Here is a 19,970-nt window from a genome sequence, read left to right as displayed (position 1 = left end):
CCGATATTTCTGTGGTTGAAAATGTAGAGTCTAATTTTGATCCACAGTAACATCTAGGTTAATGCTGATTCAGAAGGAAAACATTTGTTGTTGCCAGGAAAAGAGGCATTGAAACGCTGAATCACCACCTCAAATGTTACCACTATTAATATAACGAGCTACATAGGAAGATCGAATTAGACCATCTGGGACCACCAGGTTTACAATTCCACCTGCAGATACATGCAAGAAGTATTGTCACAGTACTATGTCGTGTTATTCCATTGAAGTCATTATCAACTAAGCTTATAATTAATGTGTGGTCATTTGGTCAATGTCACCAGCGTAATGTACTAACAAAAACAAGGACGGCAAACTCAAATGCCTGTAAGGCAGAAAGTAAGACCGTAGGAAGCGAAGTCTATAGGGAACTGTATAATAGAGGCTGCAGATTCATGGCAGATTCTAAAGCATAGCGGTCCCAACATTTGTGGCACCAGGGACCTGCTTTGTGGAAGACAATTTTTCCATAGGCGGCAAGGGGTGGGATGCAGGAGGGCAATGGTCTCGGGATGAAACTGTTCCACCTCAAATCATCAGGAATTAGATTCGCATAAGGAATATGCAACCTAGATCCCTGATGTGTGCAATTCACAATAGGGTTCATGCTCCTGTGAGAATCTAATGATGCTGCTGATCTGACAGGAGGCAGAGCTCAGGCAGTAATGCAAGCAATGGTGAGCGGCCAGAGATACAGATGAAGCTTCAATCGTCCACCGCCTGCTCTGTGGCCCAGTTCCTAACAGGCCACCGACCAGTACAGGTCCATGGCCCAGGGGTTAAGGACCCGTGCTGCAGCACATTGCTTAATAGAGGACTGTAGCAGCCGTACGCCCAGAGCTTTCCTGTTTTTTTTTTTTTGAGATGCCAGAAAACCAGATTTTTTTTTTTTTTTTTTTTTTTTTTTGAGACAGTCTGGCTCTGTTGCCCAGGTTGGAGTGTGGGAGTGTGATCTCAGCTCAACCTCCCAGGCTCAAGCAATCCTCTCACCTCAGGCCCCAAAATAGCTGGGATTACAGGAGCACTCCACCACACCAAGCTAAAATTTTTGTATTATTTGTAGAGATGGGGTTTTGCCATGTTACCCAGGCTGTCCTGGAATTCCGGAGTTCAAGCTGTTGGCCCATCTCAGCCTCCCAAAGTGCTGGGATTGCAGGAGTGCACCACCACATCTGGCCTGAAACTCAGATTTTATTTATTTATTTCCTACTTGTTTATTTTTGAGATGGAATCTCACTCTGTTGCCCAGGCTTGAGTGCAGTGGCACGATCTTGGCTCACTGCAACCTCCACCTCCCTGGTTCAAGCAGTTCTCCTGCCTCAGCCTCCCGAGTAGCTGGGATTATGGGCACGTGCCACCACGTCTAGCTAATTTTTGTATTTTTAGTAGAGACAGAGTTTCACCATGCTGGCCCCAGGCTGGTCTTGAACTCCTGACCTCAGGTGATCCACCCGCCTCGGCCTCCAAAAGTGCTGGGATTACAGGTGTGCACCACCGCACCCAGCCTGAAACCCAGATTTTTAATATGAAATCAAAGTCTTCAAACCTTGGAGGTGTCATAAAAAGCACGCTGTGGACCACTAGTTTGCAACTGCCAATCTAAAATATCATAGACAGATAGGCAGATCACTTGAGGTCAGGAGTTCAAGACCAGTCTGGGCAACATGGTGAAATCCCATCTCTACTAAATATACAAAAATTCGCTGGGTATGGTGGCACATGCCTGTAGTCTCAGCTACTCGGGAGACTGAGGTTGCAGTGAGCCAAGATCACACCATTGCACTGCAGCCTGGGCAACACAGTGAGATGCCATCTCAAATAAAAATAAATTATCCCTGGGACGGTCCTTTCTCCTTTTCTTCTCCCAGAGAACAGAGAGGATCCTCCGCTACCATCCTCTCTAAAGCAAGGCTGTCGAGTCCTTAAGTGTAACAAGTGTAATAAGCTCTTTGCCTTATTACAATTATTCTGCCCTCCCGGAATATTCAAGTGGTCATGGCATGGGCAGGGGGTGGGAGGAGAGAGCGGTGGGTTTGGTTGGGTTATGGCGTGGGCAGGGGGTGAGAGGAGAAAGCAGTGGGTTTGGTTGGATTGTGGATAAAGAAAGAGGAAGGAAGAAATGGATGAATAAAGATGTAGTTAGAGAAGGATACACTTACAAAGCAGAAGAGAACTGGGAAAAGACAAGCTTTTACTTGATATATACCAAAAATGTGACTCAGTCATTACTGCCTTCTATTCACATGGTTAGTTACACTTCACAGATCTTCATGTGTTCCTAACCTTTCAACTCCAGCACTTACTTTATCTTTAAATTCCAGATTTCCCTTTTATGTATCAGCTGTTGAAAGTATAAAAAGAAACTTTTTCAATCATTTTAATTGCATTAGCAGTGATTTAATTTTTTTAGATGCTAAACCTTATGGGTGTAAGTGGATTAAATGTAGCCAAATGCAGCGTCAGAATCTTCAAGCACAAAAACCCATTAACTTTTTAATACTCTCAGAAGATGAACCTAATTTCAAATGAAAGCTGCCTCCAGAATATATTGTTAAGCATATTCTAGATATAATTCATTTTGGCAAACATTCTGTAGAAATTCACGTAACATTTTACTGTACTAACAGTGAACTGCCCATGTAACAAAAAATACCTTTTCATAGCTTCAGATGGATTTTAAAGGATGACTGATGGTCCTTGGAAGAGAAACAGTAAACAGATAAGGTTTATAGCAATCACGTATAAGTTAGAAATTGCAGTTCCAGATAATCTCTCAACACTTAATTTGGTCCACTGTAGTGAACACAGTTGATGTGAAGTCCCCATTTAAATTCAACCTGAAATACCAAAGTTAATTTTCTTTTCTTTTCTTTTCTTTTTTTTTTTTTTTTTAAGACAGAGTCTTGCTCTGTTGCCTTAGCTGGAGTGCAGTGGCATGATCTCGGCTCACTGCAACCTCCGCCTCCTGGGCTTGAGCGATCCTCCTGCCTCAGCCTCCCAAGTAGCTGGAAGTACAGGTGCAAGCCACCACACCCAGCTACTTTTTGTATTTTTGGTAGAGATAGGGTTTCACCATGTTGCCCAGGTTGGTCTTGAACTCCTGAGCTCAAGTGATCCACCTGTCCTGGCCTCCCAAAACGCTGGGATTACAGGCATGAGCCACCGTGCCTGGCCAGAAAATTTTAAACATGCACAAACTCTCAAGTGGCCCAATTCCCTCTCACCAAACCAATCACAATACAGGTAAAAGAGAATAACTTGTATTAGTTTTTCACAAATAAACAAGACTGATAAATTGTGAACGATGCGTGATTTTTAATTACAAGTAAACTGGGCATATGTTTCTGCATTATTTAAAGCTAAAGGGTGATCAGTGGAAATTTTCCTGTTAGTACTTTAATACTTTTTGTATTTATCGGTTCACTACAACGTATGCCTCCCAGGTTCAAGCGATTCTCCTGTCTCAGCCACCTGAGTAGCTGAGACCACAGGCACATACTACCATGTCCGGCTAATTTTCTATTTTTAATAGAGACGGGGTTTCACCATGTCGGCCATGCCAGTCTTGAACTCCTGACCTCAACCAATCCGCCTGTCTTGGCCTGCCAAAGTTCCAGGATTACAAGCGTGAACCACCGCACCCAGCCTTATTATAATTGTTATTATTTAAATCTCTTTTGCTCTCTCCTTCAAGACACCTCACCTCATTCAGTTGCATCCATTGATGTATTCATCTTCTGCCTCCTGGGTTCGAGATCCTCCTGCCTCAGTTTCCCAAGTAGCTGGGACTACAGGCTCACACCACCATGCTTGGCTAATGTTTGTATGTTTTAGAGAGACAGGCTATTGCCATGTTGCCTAGGCTGGTCTCAAACTCCTGGGCTCAGACGATCCACCTGCCTTCACCTCCCAAAGCACTGGGATTATAGACATGAGCCACCACGTCCAGCCCCAAGTACTTTTATACAAAATGCAAACACTATTCTTCCATCATAAAAGTGATACCACAGCTTCTGTAAAGGTTTGCCAGGCAGTACGTACAATTACCTTGGGTACATTTTTTGATGTATTTTGATGTTAAAATGTATCTTCTACTTTTACAACAACGCAAATAAGTTATTTTACAAACCATTTAGAAATTGCTTTACTATGGTCCCAATAATGTAAAATATATTAATGCCTATTACATTCAGACAAATTATACACTTGGAAACTACATGTTTATGACTTACAGAATCTTACATAAATTATACAAATTATATGCTCAATTTTTAGGTATATAGTCTTAAGCTTAAATATAAATTCTCAAGATAAATGAACAGTTCAGGCCTTCACAACTTGAAATCCGTGGAACATGATATTGGAGACAATAGAACTCTGGTGGAATTCTTAGGTGGAATTTGTTGAAACTTTTTTTATTTTTTGAGATGGAGTCTCGCTCTGTCGCCTAGGCTAGAGTGCAGTGGCGTGATCTCCGCTCACTGCAACCTCCACCTCCCAGGTTCACGCCATTATCTTGCCTCAGCCTCCTGAGTAGCCGGGACTATAGGCACCCGCCACCACGCCCGGCTAATTTTTTGTGTTTTTAGTAGAGATAGGGTTTCACTATGCTAGCCAGGATGGTCTCGATCTCCTGACCTCGTGATCCGCCTGCCTCGGCCTCACAAAGTGAATTTTTTTTAAAAATAGAGATGGGATCTTGCAATATTGCCCAGGATGGTCTCAAACTCCTTGCTTTAAGCGATCCTCCCACCTCAGCCTCCCAATGTGCTGGGATTACAAGCGTGAACGACTACATCCAAGTGAAACTTCTTGAGATAGTTACGTAATTTTTAAATCTGATGGTTTAGAAGTTAGACGAACTGAATAAATATTAAATATTAGATCTGGCCGGGCGCGGTGGCTCACGCCTGTAATCCCAGCACTTTGGGAGGCCGAGGCGGGCGGATCACAAGGTCAGGAGATCGAGACCACGGTGAAACCCCGTCTCTACTAAAAATACAAAAAATTAGCCGGGCGCGGTTGTGGGCGCCTGTAGTCCCAGCTACTCGGGAGGCTGAGGCAGGAGAATGGCGTGAACCCAGGAGGCGGAGCTTGCAGTGAGCCGAGATCGCGCCACTGCACTCCAGCCTGGGCGACAGAGCGAGACTCCGTCTCAAAAAATAAAAAAATAAAAAATAAATAAAAGATCAAGTTTCTCATGTTTATCTTGAAGTATAAAGGTTTATCTTAAAGCACTGATTTTCACAAAATAACATCCGTGTGAAATTGGAAAAGCAGCGACATATTTTATTTCATATATCTGGGAAATGAAGTGCTTTAGTCAACTGAATGTGCCCAAACTAAAAAACATTCATTAAAAAGTACTTAACTCAGAAATTATAAAAATAGAAGACATCAATAAAATACATTCTATACAGAATACACCAATCATACAGTACTCTTTTTTTGATAATAAAAAAACGTACTTACTGAGCCAGGTGTGGTGGCTCACGCCGATAATCCCAGCACTTTGGGAGGCCAAGCTGAGTGGATCATTAGAGGCCAGGAGTTGGAGACCAGCCTAGCCAACACGGCAAAACACCGTCTCTACTAAAAATACAAAAATGGGCTTGGCACAGTGGCTCAAGCCTGTAATCCCAGCACTTTAGGAGGCCGAGACGGGCGGATCACGAGGTCAGGAGATCGAGACCATCCTGGCTAACCCGGTGAAACCCTGTCTCTACTAAAAAATACAAAAAACTAGCCGGGCGAGGTGCCAGGTGCCTGTAGTCCCAGTTACGCAGGAGGCTGAGGCAGGAGAATGGCCTGAAACCAGGAGGCAGGGCTTGCAGTGAGCTGAGATCCGGCCACTGCACTCCAGTCTGGGTGACAGAGCGAGACTGCGTCTCAAAAAAATATATATATACAAAAATGAGCTAGGCATGGTGGCACAGGCCTGTAATCCCAGCTACTCTGAAGGATGAGGCAGTAGGATTGTTTGAACCCAGGAGGCGAAGGTTGCAGTGAGCGGAAATCATGCCACTGCACTCCTGCCTGGGTGACAGAGAGAGTCTCTGTCTCAAAAAAAGGAAAAACAAAAAGTCGGTTGCGGTGGCTCACACCTGTAATCCCAGCACTTTGGGACGCCGAGGCAGGCGACTTATGTGGTCAGGAGATTGAGACTGTCCTCGTCAACATGGTGAAACTAAAAATGCAAAAATTAGGCCGGGCACGGTGGCTCACGCCTGTAATCACAGCACTTTGGGAAGCCGAGGCGGCTGGATCACAAGGTCAGGAGATGGGGGCCATCCTGGCTAAGACGGTGAAACCCCATCTCTACTAAAAACGCAAAAAGTTATCCAGGCATGGGGGTGGATGCCTGTACTCCCAGCTACTCGGGAGGCTGAGGCAGGAGAATGGCGTGAAAAGGGAGGTGGAGCTCAAAAACAAAAACAAAAAAACAAACAAAATACAAAAATCAGGCGAGGCATGGCGTGGTGTAGTGGTGTCAGTGGTGTCACATGCCTGTAATCCCAGCTACGCAGGAGCCTAAGGCAAGAGAATTGCTTGAACCTGGAGGGTGGAGGCTGCAGTGAGCTGAGATCGTGCCACTGCACTCCAGCCTGGGAGACAGAGTGAGACTCCATCTCAAAAAAAAAAAAAAAAGTATTTACTGAATTTTAGTAAAAAAATAACAAATTATGTATGCTTTGGGGAAATAAATCTTGTTTTTAAATCTTCATTTCGATTGAGTTCTATGTAAATTAAAATTCACTATGAGAACTATTTTTTGGTATAAAAGTTCATCTGCCCAAAAGTGTTCAGGAGATAACCTGAGATTTTAGAATAGAAATGTAAACATCAAAACCAAGTTTCCTGAAACTTGCATTAGAATATTAGAAATATTAATAATTCTGAAATGCCATTTTGCCACTATTATTCATATCAACCAAAATATTAGAGAAGTAATATTTCAGACTGGAACAGGAAAAAATATCTGAATACAATTCAAAAATAATCATAATTTTTTTTAAGTGGGTTTATAAATAGCAGTAATTCCTCAAAATGAAATGCATAATTGGCACATCAAGTATTTTGTCTGCAGGCAGTTCTGTGCATTTTAGGTCAAATATGTGGTCCCTTTAAGAGAGTCCTTGACTTCTCATTTCTCCGGGGACCCTTCTATGGCACTGGTCCACTTTGTACGTAAAATGGTGAAAGCTGACTTGAATGTGCCGTCACCACTCTGCTGGGAAAAACAGACGAAGATGGCCCAGAGAAAACCACAGACTCCAGTGTAAGCTGTTCTCCATTGAACAGGAACAAGGCTAAAGTTGGTCAGCTGGAACAGAGACAGAGAGTTCGTTAGGGCCACATGGAAACCAAAGCCCTGAGTTAATATTACTGAGTAGGCGGAACTTACCTGTACAAAAGGCCAGTACACCAGTCCGCTCTGGAATTAAAAAAAAAAAAAAAAAAAAAAAAAAAAAGCAACAACTTTATTAGAATGCCTTTTATTTTTTATTTATTTTATTTTTTATTTTTTGAGACAGGGTCTCACCCTGTTGCCCAGACGGGAGTGCAGTGGTGTAATCTTAGCTCACTGCAACGTCTGCCTCCTGGGTTCAAGCAATTCTCGTGCCTCTGTCTCCTGAGTATCTGGGATTACAGGCGCACACCACCTCACCCGGCTAATTTTTGTATTTTTAGTAGAGATGGGTTTTCACCGTGTTGGCCAGGCTGGTCTCCAACCCCCGACCTCAGGTGATCCGCCCACCTTGGCCTGGGATTACAGGTGTGAGCCACTATACCCGGCCTAGCATACCTTTTAACCACACAAAACAGTTGCACAGTTCATTCCATAAAAGAGTAAGAAATACTAGGCCAACTAGATGCTGAGGTAGTATTACATTTCAGACTAAGCTGATTAAATTAGACTACTTAAGGCCTCTAGAGTGAGGGGGTTGGGGAATTGTGGGGGAAAAAGCTATTAGGTACAAGACATTTGTATTAATTATATTTTTAACACTAGAATGAAAGGTCTACTAGAATCAGTACCAATTCTGGAAGACGGCTGCTTTGGAAATGACAACATATATTTATGCATTGCCATTTCCTGGTTACCATGAAAAAATGATGCAGGAATATATTTGTAAATACAGAATCATCAATGAATTCTTTACTTTTTATTTTTTTAATTTAATTTTTTCTTTTTGAGACATGGAATCTCTGTGTTGTCCAGGCTGGTCTCGAACTCCCAGGCAAAAGTAATAGCCCACCGCAGCCTCCCAAAGTGCTGGGATTACAGGCGTGAGTCACCTCACCCAAATTGTTTTATTTATTTATTTATTTATTTATTTATTTATTTTGAGATGGAGTCTCATTCTGTTGCCTAGGCTGGAATGCAGTGGCAAGATCTTGGCTCACTGCAACCTCTGCCTCCCAGGTTCAAACGATTCTCCTGCCTCAACCTCCTGAGTAGCTGGGATCACAGGCGCCTGCCACCATGCCCGGCTAATTTTTGTATTTTTAGTAGAGACAGGGTTTCACCATGTTGGCCAGGCTGGTCTTGAACTCCTGACCTCAGGTGATCTGCCTCCCTCGGCCTCCCAAAGGATTACAGCCATGAGCCACTGTGCCCAGCCTTGAATTGTTAATACTATATACCAAACCATTGTTTATGGAATGATTTTCTAATAATATATTCAAATCATGTGATGCTATAGAACAAGTTTAGCTGAAATGTTCATATATTACAAAGTATCTTAGATAGACATTTTAACAAACTTTATCCTATACAGTCTGATGAAAAAGTCACCATTATGAATTTTTTTTTTAAAGTCTTGGTATGTAAATTATACCTCAAAAAAAGGCTAGAAGTTTTTAAAATAGTCCTTAAAAGTGGTATTATAGACTTATTTTCTTCTTTTCACTAATTTGTATTTTTGAAGTTTCTAAAATGAACAATTGCAGTAAAAGTTTTATAATATTTATGTTTATATTCAAAAGTAGATATTACATATAATGTATATATGTGTGTGTGTATATATATATGTTTTGTTTTGTTGTTTTTGAGGTGGAGTTTCGCTCTTGTTGCCCAGGCTGGAGTGCAATGGTGCAATCTCGGCTCACTGCAACCTCCACCTTCTGGGTTCAAACGATTCTCCTGCCTCAGCCTCCGAGTAGCTGGGATTACAGGTGCACACAACTACGCCCGACTAATTTTTTCTATTTTTAGTAGAGACAGGGTTTTGCAATATTGGCTAGGCTGGTCTCGAACTCCTGACCTCAGGTGATCTGCCTGCCTCGGCCTCCCAACGTGCTGGGATTACAGGTGTGAACCACCGCACCTGAACATAATGTATATTTTTATTTATTTGTTTATTTATTTATTTATTTATTTATTTTTTGAGACGGACTTTCGCTCTTGTTGTGCATCTCAAATTCCCGACCTCAGACGATCTGCCAACCTCGGACTCCCAAACTGCTGGGATTACAGGCATGAGACACTGAGCCTGGCCCTTAATTTTTAAATATACTTTAAACACAAAATATACCCCTATAATCCCAGCACTTTGGGAGGCAAAGGCAGGGGGTCACCTGAAGTGGGGAGTTTGAGACCAGCCTGACCAACATGGAGAAACCCTGTCTTTACTAAAAACACAAAAATTAGCAGGGCATGATGTCAGGAACCTGTAATCCCAGCTACTCAAGAGGCTGAGGCAGGAGAATCCCTTGAACCCGGGAGGCGGAGATTGCAGTGAGCCAAGACTGCACCACTGAACTCCAGCCTGGGCAACAGAACAAGACTCTGTCTTAAAAAAAAAAAAAAAAAAAAAAAAAAAGAATTTAAAACTTTAGCAAAAATAATCAGAAGACTAAACTCATCCAAACATGGCTTTCCTTATTTCTTTCTTTTTTTTTTTTTTCTTAATAGAGATGAGGCCGGGCGCGGTGGCTCAAGCCTGTAATCCCAGCACTTTGGGAGGCCGAGACGGGCGGATCACGAGGTCAGGAGATCGAGACCATCCTGGCTAACACGGTGAAACCCCGTCTCTACTAAAAAAAATACAAAAAACTAGCCAGGCAAGGTGGCGGGCGCCTGTAGTCCCAGCTACTCGGGAGGCTGAGGCAGGAGAATGGCGTGAACCCGGGAGGCGGAGGTTGCAGTGAGCTGAGATCCAGCCACTGCACTCCAGCCTGGGCGACAGAGCGAGACTCCGTCTCAAAAAAAAAAAAAAAAAAATAGAGATGAGCCCTCACTATGTGGGCCAGGTTGGTCTTGAACTCCCGGCCCTAAGCAATCCTCCCACCTCTGCCTCCCAAAGTGTTAGGATTACAGGCGTGAGCCACTGTCCCTGTCCATGGCTTTATTTCTTATGGCTGTGTTTTTTTTCTTGTCAGAATGTAGTATCATGCTGTACTATATTTTGTTCCCAAACCATTCCCCCACAAAAGAAATCAGGATGCCTCAGAGAATTGGCTGATTGTAGGGCCAGGGCAGGGCAGGTGCAAGGTACAAGATGGTTCTGGAACATACTGTCATGCCAGAAAGGAAGTGGCTTATGAAAGAAGAAAAGGAGAAAGAAGACGGGTGATGTCACAGGACACAGGAACCAGCTTGGAGGGACTCCCACTGGCCGAATCTGGGACATGTGAGCACTAAAAATAATTAAACACTGCCATGAACTCTCTTCTGTGCTTCGGCAATCTCCCTCTGAATAGCCCAAAGGCATCTCGCATTCAACATTTCCCAAACTGAACTCACCTCATTTCTTTTCTTTTCTTTTCTTTTTTTTTTTTTTTTGTTGTTGTTGTTGTTGAGACAGAGTCTTGCTCTGTCACCCAGACTGGAGTGCAGTGGTGCAGTCTCGGCTCACTGCAATCTCCGCCTCCCAGGTTCAAGTGACTCTCCTGCCTCAGCCTCCTAAGTAGCTGGGATTACAGGTGCGTGCCACCACACCCGGCTAATTTTTTGTATTTTTCAGGAAAGAACGGGCTTCACCATTTTGGTCAGGCTGGTCTCAAACTCCTGACCTCAAGTGACCCGCTCGCCTCAGCATCCCAAAGTGCTGCGATTACAGGCATGAGCCACCATGCCAGGGCAGTTTTATTTTTTTAAATACAGACAGGGTCTTGCTGTGTTGCCCAAGCTGGTCTCAAACTCCTAACCTCAAGGGATCCTCCTGCCTCAGCCTCCCAAAGTGTTAGGATTACAGGCATGAGCCACTACACCCAACGTGCTTTATTTCTTATGTGAACTTGGTTAAGATAACCCCCCACTTTGGTTTCCTTTGCTGCCATTACCTAACCGTGAAGTTCAAGATCCTCAGCTCCAGGCATTCAACAGTCTCTAGGATGCAAACTCATTCCAAGTTGTTCAACAAATACTCTGTGAACACCAAACTGCCTGTGGTTTCTCCCCTCCAGGCATACCATGGTGCTTCACACATTGTCACCTCTACTCAGCTCTTCTGCCCCTGGAATGCCCTGTCCCCCAGTATGTGCATAACTCCAGATCTTTTTATTTATTTATTTATTTTGAGGCAGGGCCTCACTGTCTTGCCCAGGCTGGAGTGCACTGGCAAAATCATAGCTTACTTCAGTCTCAACCTCCTGGGCTCAGGAGATCCTCCCACCTCAGCCTCCTGAGTAGCTGAGAATATAGGTGCAAGCCACCATGCCCAGCTCATTTTTGTATTTCTGGAGATGAGGTTTCGTCATCATATTGCCCGGGCTGGTCTCAGACTCCTGAGCTCAAGCAATCCACCCACCTTGGCCTCCCAAAGTGCTGGAATTACAGGCATGAGCCACTGGTGCCTGGCCCCAGCAAGACTTCCTTGATCCCTCTATACCTCCTCACTGTGCTAAGTACCCATGGAATCTGAAAGCATTTCTGATCAAACTCTAGTTAATGACTTGTCTATTTATCTATCCATCCCACTAGACTCTAAGTCCCTTTAGGTCACAATCTGTGTTTTACATGTTTTTTTGGGTATCTTCCACTAACACACCTAAGACAGCACCTGGAAGACACTTTTCTTTCTTTCTTTTTTTTTTTTTTTAAGGGAGTCTCCCTCTGTCGCCAGCCTGGAGTGCAGTGGCACGATCTTGGCTTACTGCAACCTCTAACTCCCGGGTTCCAACAATTATCCCGCCTCAGCTCCTGAGTAGCTGGGATTACAGGCGCCCTCTACCACGCCCAGCTAATTTTTATATTTTTAGTAGAGACGGGGTTTCATCAAATTACCAGGATGGTCTCGATCTCTTGACCTCATGATCCACCTGCCTCAGCCTACCAAAGTGCTGGGATTACAGGCTTGAGTCATCCTGCCTGGTCAACAGTTTTATTACAGGAAATCTTCCCACAAAATCTCCAAATGGGCTGGGCTTCAGACCACTAGTTTACCCTCTTTCTTTTCCTGAAGGTAGATGAGACTCACTCATTGTAACCACTCTTTTATTAAAACAGTATGCAAATATTCCTGTGTTCATATACAAATCCCTGCCTGAAGCTTCTTTCTTTCCCAATTCTACTTCCTGCTTTTTTTTTTTTTTTTTTTTTTTTTTGAAACAAGGTCTCACTCTGTCACTCAGGCTGGTGTGCAGCTATGCAATCACAGCTCACGGCAGCCTCAACCTCCCAGGCTTGCAATCCTCCCATCTCAGCCTCCTGAGCAGCTGGGACCACAGACACATGCCACTATGCCCAGCTCATTTATTTTATTTTTGTAGAGATGGGGTTTCACTATGTTGCCCAGGCTGGTCTCAAACTCCTGGGCTCTTTTGGGAGGACTTTGGGAGGCTTAGGCAGGCGGATCACCTGAGGTTAGGAGTTCAAGACCAACCTGGCCGACATGGTGAAACCCTATCTCTACTGAAAAATACAGAAAATTAGCTGGATGTGGTGGTGCAAGTCTGTAATTCCAGCTACTCAGGAGGCTGAGGCAGGAGAACTGCTTGAACCCAGGAGGCAGAGGTTGCAGAGAGCCGAGATGGTGCCACTGCACTCCCCACTAGGGGACAGAGCAAGAATCCATCTAAACACACACACACACACACACACACACACACACACAAAACAAACAGAAGAAAATCACATTTGGTTATCACCATGGGGTCCTCAATTTCTGCCCTAAGAGAAATCACGAGTTCTGAACACATTCCTTGTAGTTACTGTTCCTGAGCATAGAGGCTCACGGGAAGCCTCTGACTTCAAACCTCTCCATCCTCTACCTCTAGCCATCAAGTAATGCTGCTGGTTCAGGGGCTTGGTACCATTGGTACCATCCAACAGCTGATGCTTGAAGCTATGGAGGTAATAGCTGGGTGTGGCTCAACACTGCTTTTGATAGGGAATGAAGAACCTGTGAAGCCCTAGGCCAGTCTGTGAACATTCTGTAATCCCAAAGATTTACCTCCTTGTGATGAATGCAATCAAACATGCTCTAGGGCAGAGATGAAAAGTATCCCTGACTTTGCCAGGCCTTAAGGACACTGTTCAATAAATATTAACTGAATCAATGAATAAATACGTATTGGATGGGACTGTATATATTTGTGCCGAGCAAACAGTAAAACCGCTGATTTGCTTCAAACCTTGAAATAACCCTTGGAAACCTTCTCCTTTGCTATACCTTTGTGATGTTAAAGTTCTCTTCACCAGGACTCCGCAGAAAGTTCACCTGAAAACACTGGCTTTGAATGTGGGAATGACTCCATTAAGCCACTCACAGTCTGCAGTCCCTATTTTGCAAATAGAATCCCAATTTACAGAATAAATTGTTGTCACTTGGGCTGCAAAATTCACAAAATAAATTGTGATCATTAATAAGAATTAATAAAGTCAGAAATCATTGACAACATTGAGATATTATTTATTTTCTTCTTTTTTTTTCTTTTTGAGATGGAGTCTTGCTGTGTTGCCCAGGCTGGAGTGCAGTGGTGCGATCTCGGCTCACTGCAATCTCTGTCTCCAGGTTCAAGCGATTCTCCTGCCTCAGCCTGCTGGGCAGCTGGGATTACAGACATGCACCACCGTGCCCAGCTATTTTTTGTGTTTTTAGTAGAGACAGGGTTTCACCATATTGGCCAGGCTAGTTTCAAACTCCTAACGTGAAGTGATCTGCCTGCCTCAGACTCCCAAGTGTTGGGATTGCAGGCGTGAGCCAGCGCGCCTGGCCCAGAGACATTATTTCTTTCCAATTCATGAGAAGTACAGATACTCTTAGACCCTCTCCTCATACATCTATCAAAATAACTTGAAGATTTCTCTGTCAAAATATTGGACCCTTCTGCCAACCAAACTGGAGCTCTCTAATTTAGGAATAGTTTAATAGAAATGGACTTAATGTTGAGGTGGGAGAATCGCTGGAGCACAAGAGTTCGCGGCCAGCCTGGGCTACATAGTGAGACTCTCTCCACCAAAAAATGTAAAAATAATTAACTGGGTGTGGTGGCACATGCCTGTAGTCTCAGCTACTCAGGAGGCTGAGGTGGGAGGATCACATGAACTCAGGAGGTCCAGGCTGCAGTGAGCCATGATCATGCCCCTGCATTCTAGCTTTGGTGACAGAATGAGACCCTGTCTCAAAAACAATTTTTTTAAATTAAAAAAAATATACACACACACACACACACATACACACACACACAAAGAATCCTGATATGATTATACAAATGTATCAAATTATCATGTGTATACTGAAAATATGCACATATACGTGTCAATTAAAAGATTTTTAAATATTTATAAATATATACACAGAAAAATACTTTCTGTATATGTGTATATATATGTGTGTGTGTGTGTGTGTGTGTGTGTATACATATATATATACCGAAAAACATACTGATTACATTTTCAAATGCCTGACTTACCAGATAGGTATTCCAGAATTTCTGTTTCAGGTCCAAAAATATGTCATCCTTTTCCTGGAGAATGCTCATACCTATTTGCAAAACACCAAAAGAATTTTAAAAGATTCAGTAGGGTACCGTATAACAGTGCATGTTTAAGTTTTCCATTCCAAAATGCAAAGTAACCATCACTATCATCCATCAATACGACCCTTCTGATCCAACAGTGAAAAGAGAACATAGTCAGGCGCGGTGGCTCAAGCCTGTAATCCCAGCAGCACTTTGGGAGGCCGAGGCAGGCAGATTGCTCGAGTCCAGGAGTTTAGAGACCAGCCTGGGCAACAGGGCAAAACCCCATCCCTACAAAAAGTACAAAAATTAGCCAGGTGTGGTGGCGTGCCTGTAGTCATAGCTATTCAGGAGGCTGAAGTGGGAGGATTGCTTGAGCCTGGGAGGTGGAGGCTGCAGTGAGCTGTGATCATGACACTGCACTCCAGCCTGGGCAACACAGCAAGACCTTGTCTCAAAAAAAAAAAAAAGAAAATAGAACATAATCTCCACTCTAAAACTAGATAAATTTTAAAGGAATGATAAATACGAAGTGAGAATAGTAGAGTATAAAAGTTATAGCAGAACAATTATTTTTTCAAAAACTGTAACAATTCACAAAAAGAATCAAGTTACAATAGTGGGTCTATTGGTTACTTTTCTCTACCTTCCAAAGATTTTGTGAAATGTCGAACATTTGAACATTTTGAAATTTTAATTTCTATCTTTTAAAAAAAAGCTAGTGGACTGGTTGTGGTGGCTCACGCCTGTAATCCCAGCACTTTGGGAGGCTGAGGCGGGTGGATCACCTGAGGTTGGGAGTTTAAGACCAGCCTGACCAACATGGAGAAACTCCGTCTCTACTAAAAATACAAAATTAGCCGGGCGTAGTGGTACATGCCTGTAATTCCAGCCTCTCAGGAGGCTGAGGCAGAAGGATCACTTGAACCCAGGATTTGGAGGTTGCAGTCAGCTGAGATCACACCACTGCGTTCCTGACTCGGTGACAGAGCAAGATTCCATCTCAAAAATATAAAAATAAAAAAAAAGGCTAGTGGACCCAAATACTCTGGCAACTACAAATTTCCCATCAGTATTACCCTATTCAAAATTTGAAAGTGGAACACCAATTCAGTCTTCCTAAAAACACTTTGAAAACGTTGATCTTCAACATTCCTGAAGAGAAATTCACAGCCTGGGCAATATATCAAGACCGTTTCTCCACAAAACAATTTAAAAACCAGCCAGGTATAGGGCTGCGCGCCTGTGGTCCCAACTACTCCAGAGGCAGAAGTGGGAGGATTGCTTGAGCCTAGGAGGTTGAGGCTGCAATGAGGTGTGATCACATCACTGCACTTCAGCCTGAGGGAATAGAGTGAGACCTTGTCTGAGAAAAAGAAAAGGAAAAAAGAAAAATGCAATTCAGGTAGCAAGGCAAAGCTCTCCTATTTTAGAAAGGGTTGTAAACTGAGAGTACTTTAAAAATTCTTTCCAATCCCCGATTACGAGGTAGGGGAAATAAGAGCCTTATTAGTTAATTACAGAAGATTCTTACATGACTCAGCAAAATATTGGTAATACTGTGTTCCACTTACCCAGCATTAATTAAATGCTAAGTACTTTACGCGCCTCATTTCATGTGTCCCTCCTTACAATTCGCTAAGGTAGGTAGAGTTACAAAGGAGGAAAAGAGCTTAGAGAGGTTAACAGCAGACGGAGTTCAACCCAGGTGTCTGATTCCCAAGCCAGAGTTGTTAATCTGTTACCACTCTGGTTCCCCAAGGTGATCCCAGCACAAAGATCATCTGATTGGTGCAATTTCCATGTAGAGCCTCATGCAAACCTCTAATCCATCCCCTTCTACTTCCCCCTTCATGGAAATTTGAGGTGAGGGAAACTGAACCAGAAAAACTGAAAACTGGCTGGGTGAGGTGCCTCATGCCTGTAATCCCAGCACTTTGGGAGGCCGAGATGGGCAGATCACTTGAGGTTAGGAGTTGGAGGCCAGTCTGGCCAACATGGTGAAACCCCGTCTTCATTAAAAATGCAAAAATTAGCCGGGCGTGGTGGTGTACATCTGTAATCCCAGTCCCTCGGTAGGCTGAGGCAGGAGAATCGCTTGAACCTGGAGATGGAGGTTGCAGTGAGCTGAAATCGGGCCACTGCACACTACAGCCTGCTAAAGCAAGACTCTGTCTCCAAAAAAAAAAAAAAGAAAAAGAAAAAGAGAACAATCTCACTAGTTGTTTCAGGATTAAATAGGATTCTGGTCCCCTACCCCTTCACCAGTGTACAAGTCTTCTGTAACAGGTGCTAGGAAGCTGTTTGCAAATCTAGTCTGGAAATCACACCCTGGGACCAGGCAAAGACCTTCTGATAAAACAGGAGACCCTAGCTCTCAGGCTGTCTGTCCTCCTGACCCACTGATCCCATCAGCCATGTAGTTGGCCGCAATGGCAATAGGCAACCAGGTGGTTTGTGTTTCTGGTGGGGTCTGTAGAGAAAGGAAGTGAATCCAACTCTTCAAAATAAGGTTCAAGGGGCAGGGTAGCTCTCTTCAAGATGGTGGCTTGTCTGACCTCAACCTGGTTTAGAAAGCACCAACAGCCCTTAGGAGAAGTTCCCTCCCATTTGGGGGAAAATCTGTGTTCCCCAATCCCAAGGTCAGGCTTAAGACCCATAGAGATTTTCTCCCCAGTTACCCACCCCATCCCCTTCGAGGCTATAGAAATTGCAATGATGATAGAGGCCACAGGGCCTGTTCTGTAAGTAGATGGAGGATCTCCAAAGATCACAAGAATTTAACCAGCTTGAGCAATCAGCCTCCTGCCCTCAACCTGTTCTTCCCCAACCCTGGGTGGAATGAGGTCACCCTGTTTGTTTAAACCAGCTCCTAAGTGACCCCAGGTTACTTATAGATGAACCCAAGTTAACTCTCCTCATTTCCATGCTAAAGTCTTCACCCCGGGAGAAGCTATAGCTTCATGACTATAACCTATGTAACCTATGCAATCTATGTGCTAGCATCATGACTCACTGGGACCCCTATTCTGCATGCAATCACGCGCCCTCTCCTTTCTCCATCACCCCATAAAACCCTCCTGTCTCCTTCTCGGGGGGACATACTACTTTGGAGAACATGCCCAGTGTCTTCCTTACTTGTGCCAAGTAAAACTCCCATTGATCAAAACCTGCCTCTTGATGGAGTCATCTGGGACTCGTTAGGGGAATGAACCCCGGTATTTTTCAGGTAACATTTCCATTGTTCTTATTGTAGGCAGTAGAGAAGGTTTCCACAGTCAAGCCCCCGTCCCCCATACCCCAGGCCCAGGTCGCATTTTCTAAGGAGAGGGTTCCCTGAACCCTCACAGGTATATAGTCCTCCAATGGCAAGGATCCAAGGTCCCTTGATGTCTTCCGTGGGACCCCCAGGGGAAAATCTTGTCACCAAAGCAGGACTAGGCCCCTGGGCATGAGTTTTCTGAAGATCCAGGCCCAACCTCAGATTCCACCTGCTCTGCCCCCCAGGGTCATGGGTCCCCTTGCGTTTTGTTCCTGTGCTGGCCCCGGAGCCCCAGGCATGGATTTTCTGAACAGCAGGTCGGTCCCTTCCCTGCCCACGACTGGTTCATGATCATGCAGCTGCTATGGCCTTGAACTGGGATTTCCTTTATTTTCCCGTGGGCCCTTTTCCAGGGGGAAAAGACCTCCCCAGCCCTGCCAGCTCCAGCCTTGACCTACATCCAACCCCCGCGTCTGAGCCCCGACCCTAGCCCCTGACCCGCTGGACCTCTGGCTTCCCAATTTCCCGGCTCCCCAGCCAGTGTCCCCCGCAACTTCTCGCAATCAAACACCCCAGCCTCTAGCCTTTGCCCTGGCCCTCCAGGCCCCTGAAGCAGCCCCGGTCTCAGAGCCTCAGCTCCTACCCGGGTCCCCAGGCTCCTGCAGCGCCCTCCCTCCAGCCGCTTGATCCCGAGTCCCTGGCTCCAGTCCCCCAATACCCGGCCCCTCACCGGTGTAGAAGACCGAGACCGCGATGGGCGCACCGACCACCTGGTCCCAGAGCAATTTGGCCAGCACCGCGCGCGGCGCGCGACCCGGGAGCGCACGCTCCAGCAGGCCCAGCCACACGTAGTTGAAGTTGGCGTGGAAGGTCACCGCCAACGTGGCCACGCGCCGCGTCTGGCGCCAGTCGGCCTCGCCGCCCTGCAGTCTCTGCTGCAGCGCGTCCCCTGCCGAGAAGAGCGAGCCGTAGAGCAGCACGTTGGTGGGCCATGGGTGGCGCCGGGCCGCGCGCGACAATGCCGGCCACCAGCCCGCCATGTCGGCGCTATGGGCGCCGGCGATCAGGAGCCGGCGTGATAGGCAGCTTCCTGCACCATGGTGGAGCCTCCTGGGCCTCCAGCAGCCCCTGAGCTGGCGCCGCCCGCACCTGCACCTGCCCCCTCCAGACGCTCCGGAGCGATTGGGCGCCCGGCCCGCACATTCAGCTCGCACTGTCCAATCCGGAGGCCACGGGCCGTTGTGGGGGTGAACGTTTGAAAGGTGCCCGGCCCACCCCCATGCATGGGTCCATTCACACAAAATACTCAGAACAGGCAAAGCCACAGAGGTAGAAGACATGGGGTTATTTATTTACTTGTTTATTTTTATTTTTATTAATTAATTAGATATTTTTGAGACGGAGTCTCACTCTGTCGCCCAGGCTGGAGTGCAATGGCGCGATCTGGGCTCACTGCAACCTCCGCCTCCCGGTTCAAGCGATTCTTCTGCCTCGGCCTCCGGAGTAGCTGGGACTACACGCGTGCGCCATCACGCCCGACTAATTTTTGTATTTTTAGTGGAGACGGAGTTTCAACATGTTGGCCAGGCTGGTCTCGAGTGAACTGCCCGCCTTGGTCTCCCATATGGAGTTATTTTTTTGGAGCGATGAAAACATTTTGAAATTAGATAGATGTGATGGTTCCATGACTTTGTGAATATATTAAAAAGCATTGAATTGCACACTTTAAAAAAAGGGGGGGTGCATTTGGCCCGGCGCG

General features: G+C 45.2%; 2 protein-coding genes across 3 annotated transcripts in view; both read right to left on the bottom strand.

The window, feature by feature from the left end:
* Positions 1 to 3,983: 3,983 nt before the first annotated feature.
* Positions 3,984 to 19,371, bottom strand: LOC105467725 (mpv17-like protein). Of its 2 annotated transcripts, XM_071084159.1 has the most exons (4): positions 18,942 to 19,352; positions 14,902 to 14,972; positions 7,445 to 7,474; positions 3,984 to 7,363 (listed from the first exon to the last, which is right to left on the bottom strand). In XM_071084159.1, exons 1-4 carry the CDS (start codon positions 19,249 to 19,251, stop codon positions 7,184 to 7,186), a joined length of 591 nt encoding a protein of 196 aa, XP_070940260.1. In that variant the 5' UTR covers positions 19,252 to 19,352; the 3' UTR covers positions 3,984 to 7,183. The 2 variants fall into 2 exon arrangements, with proteins under 2 accessions (XP_070940260.1, XP_070940261.1); XM_071084160.1 differs by lacking the exons at positions 3,984 to 7,363; positions 7,445 to 7,474 and adding an exon at positions 10,122 to 10,583 and having other exon boundaries at positions 18,942 to 19,371.
* LOC105467726 (mpv17-like protein) overlaps positions 14,902 to 19,970 on the bottom strand; it is a 37,424-nt gene continuing 32,355 nt past the window's right edge. The window contains exon 5 of the transcript XR_011616325.1: positions 14,902 to 14,972. The gene's annotated coding sequence lies outside the window, so the exon portion shown is untranslated. The remainder of the gene's footprint in view (positions 14,973 to 19,970) is intronic.

The sequence above is a fragment of the Macaca nemestrina genome, chromosome 18, assembly GCF_043159975.1.
Source record: "Macaca nemestrina isolate mMacNem1 chromosome 18, mMacNem.hap1, whole genome shotgun sequence".
NCBI lineage: Eukaryota > Metazoa > Chordata > Mammalia > Primates > Cercopithecidae > Macaca > Macaca nemestrina.
The sequence above is the reverse complement of the archived record's forward strand: the minus strand, read 5'-3'. Positions and strand labels throughout refer to the sequence as shown.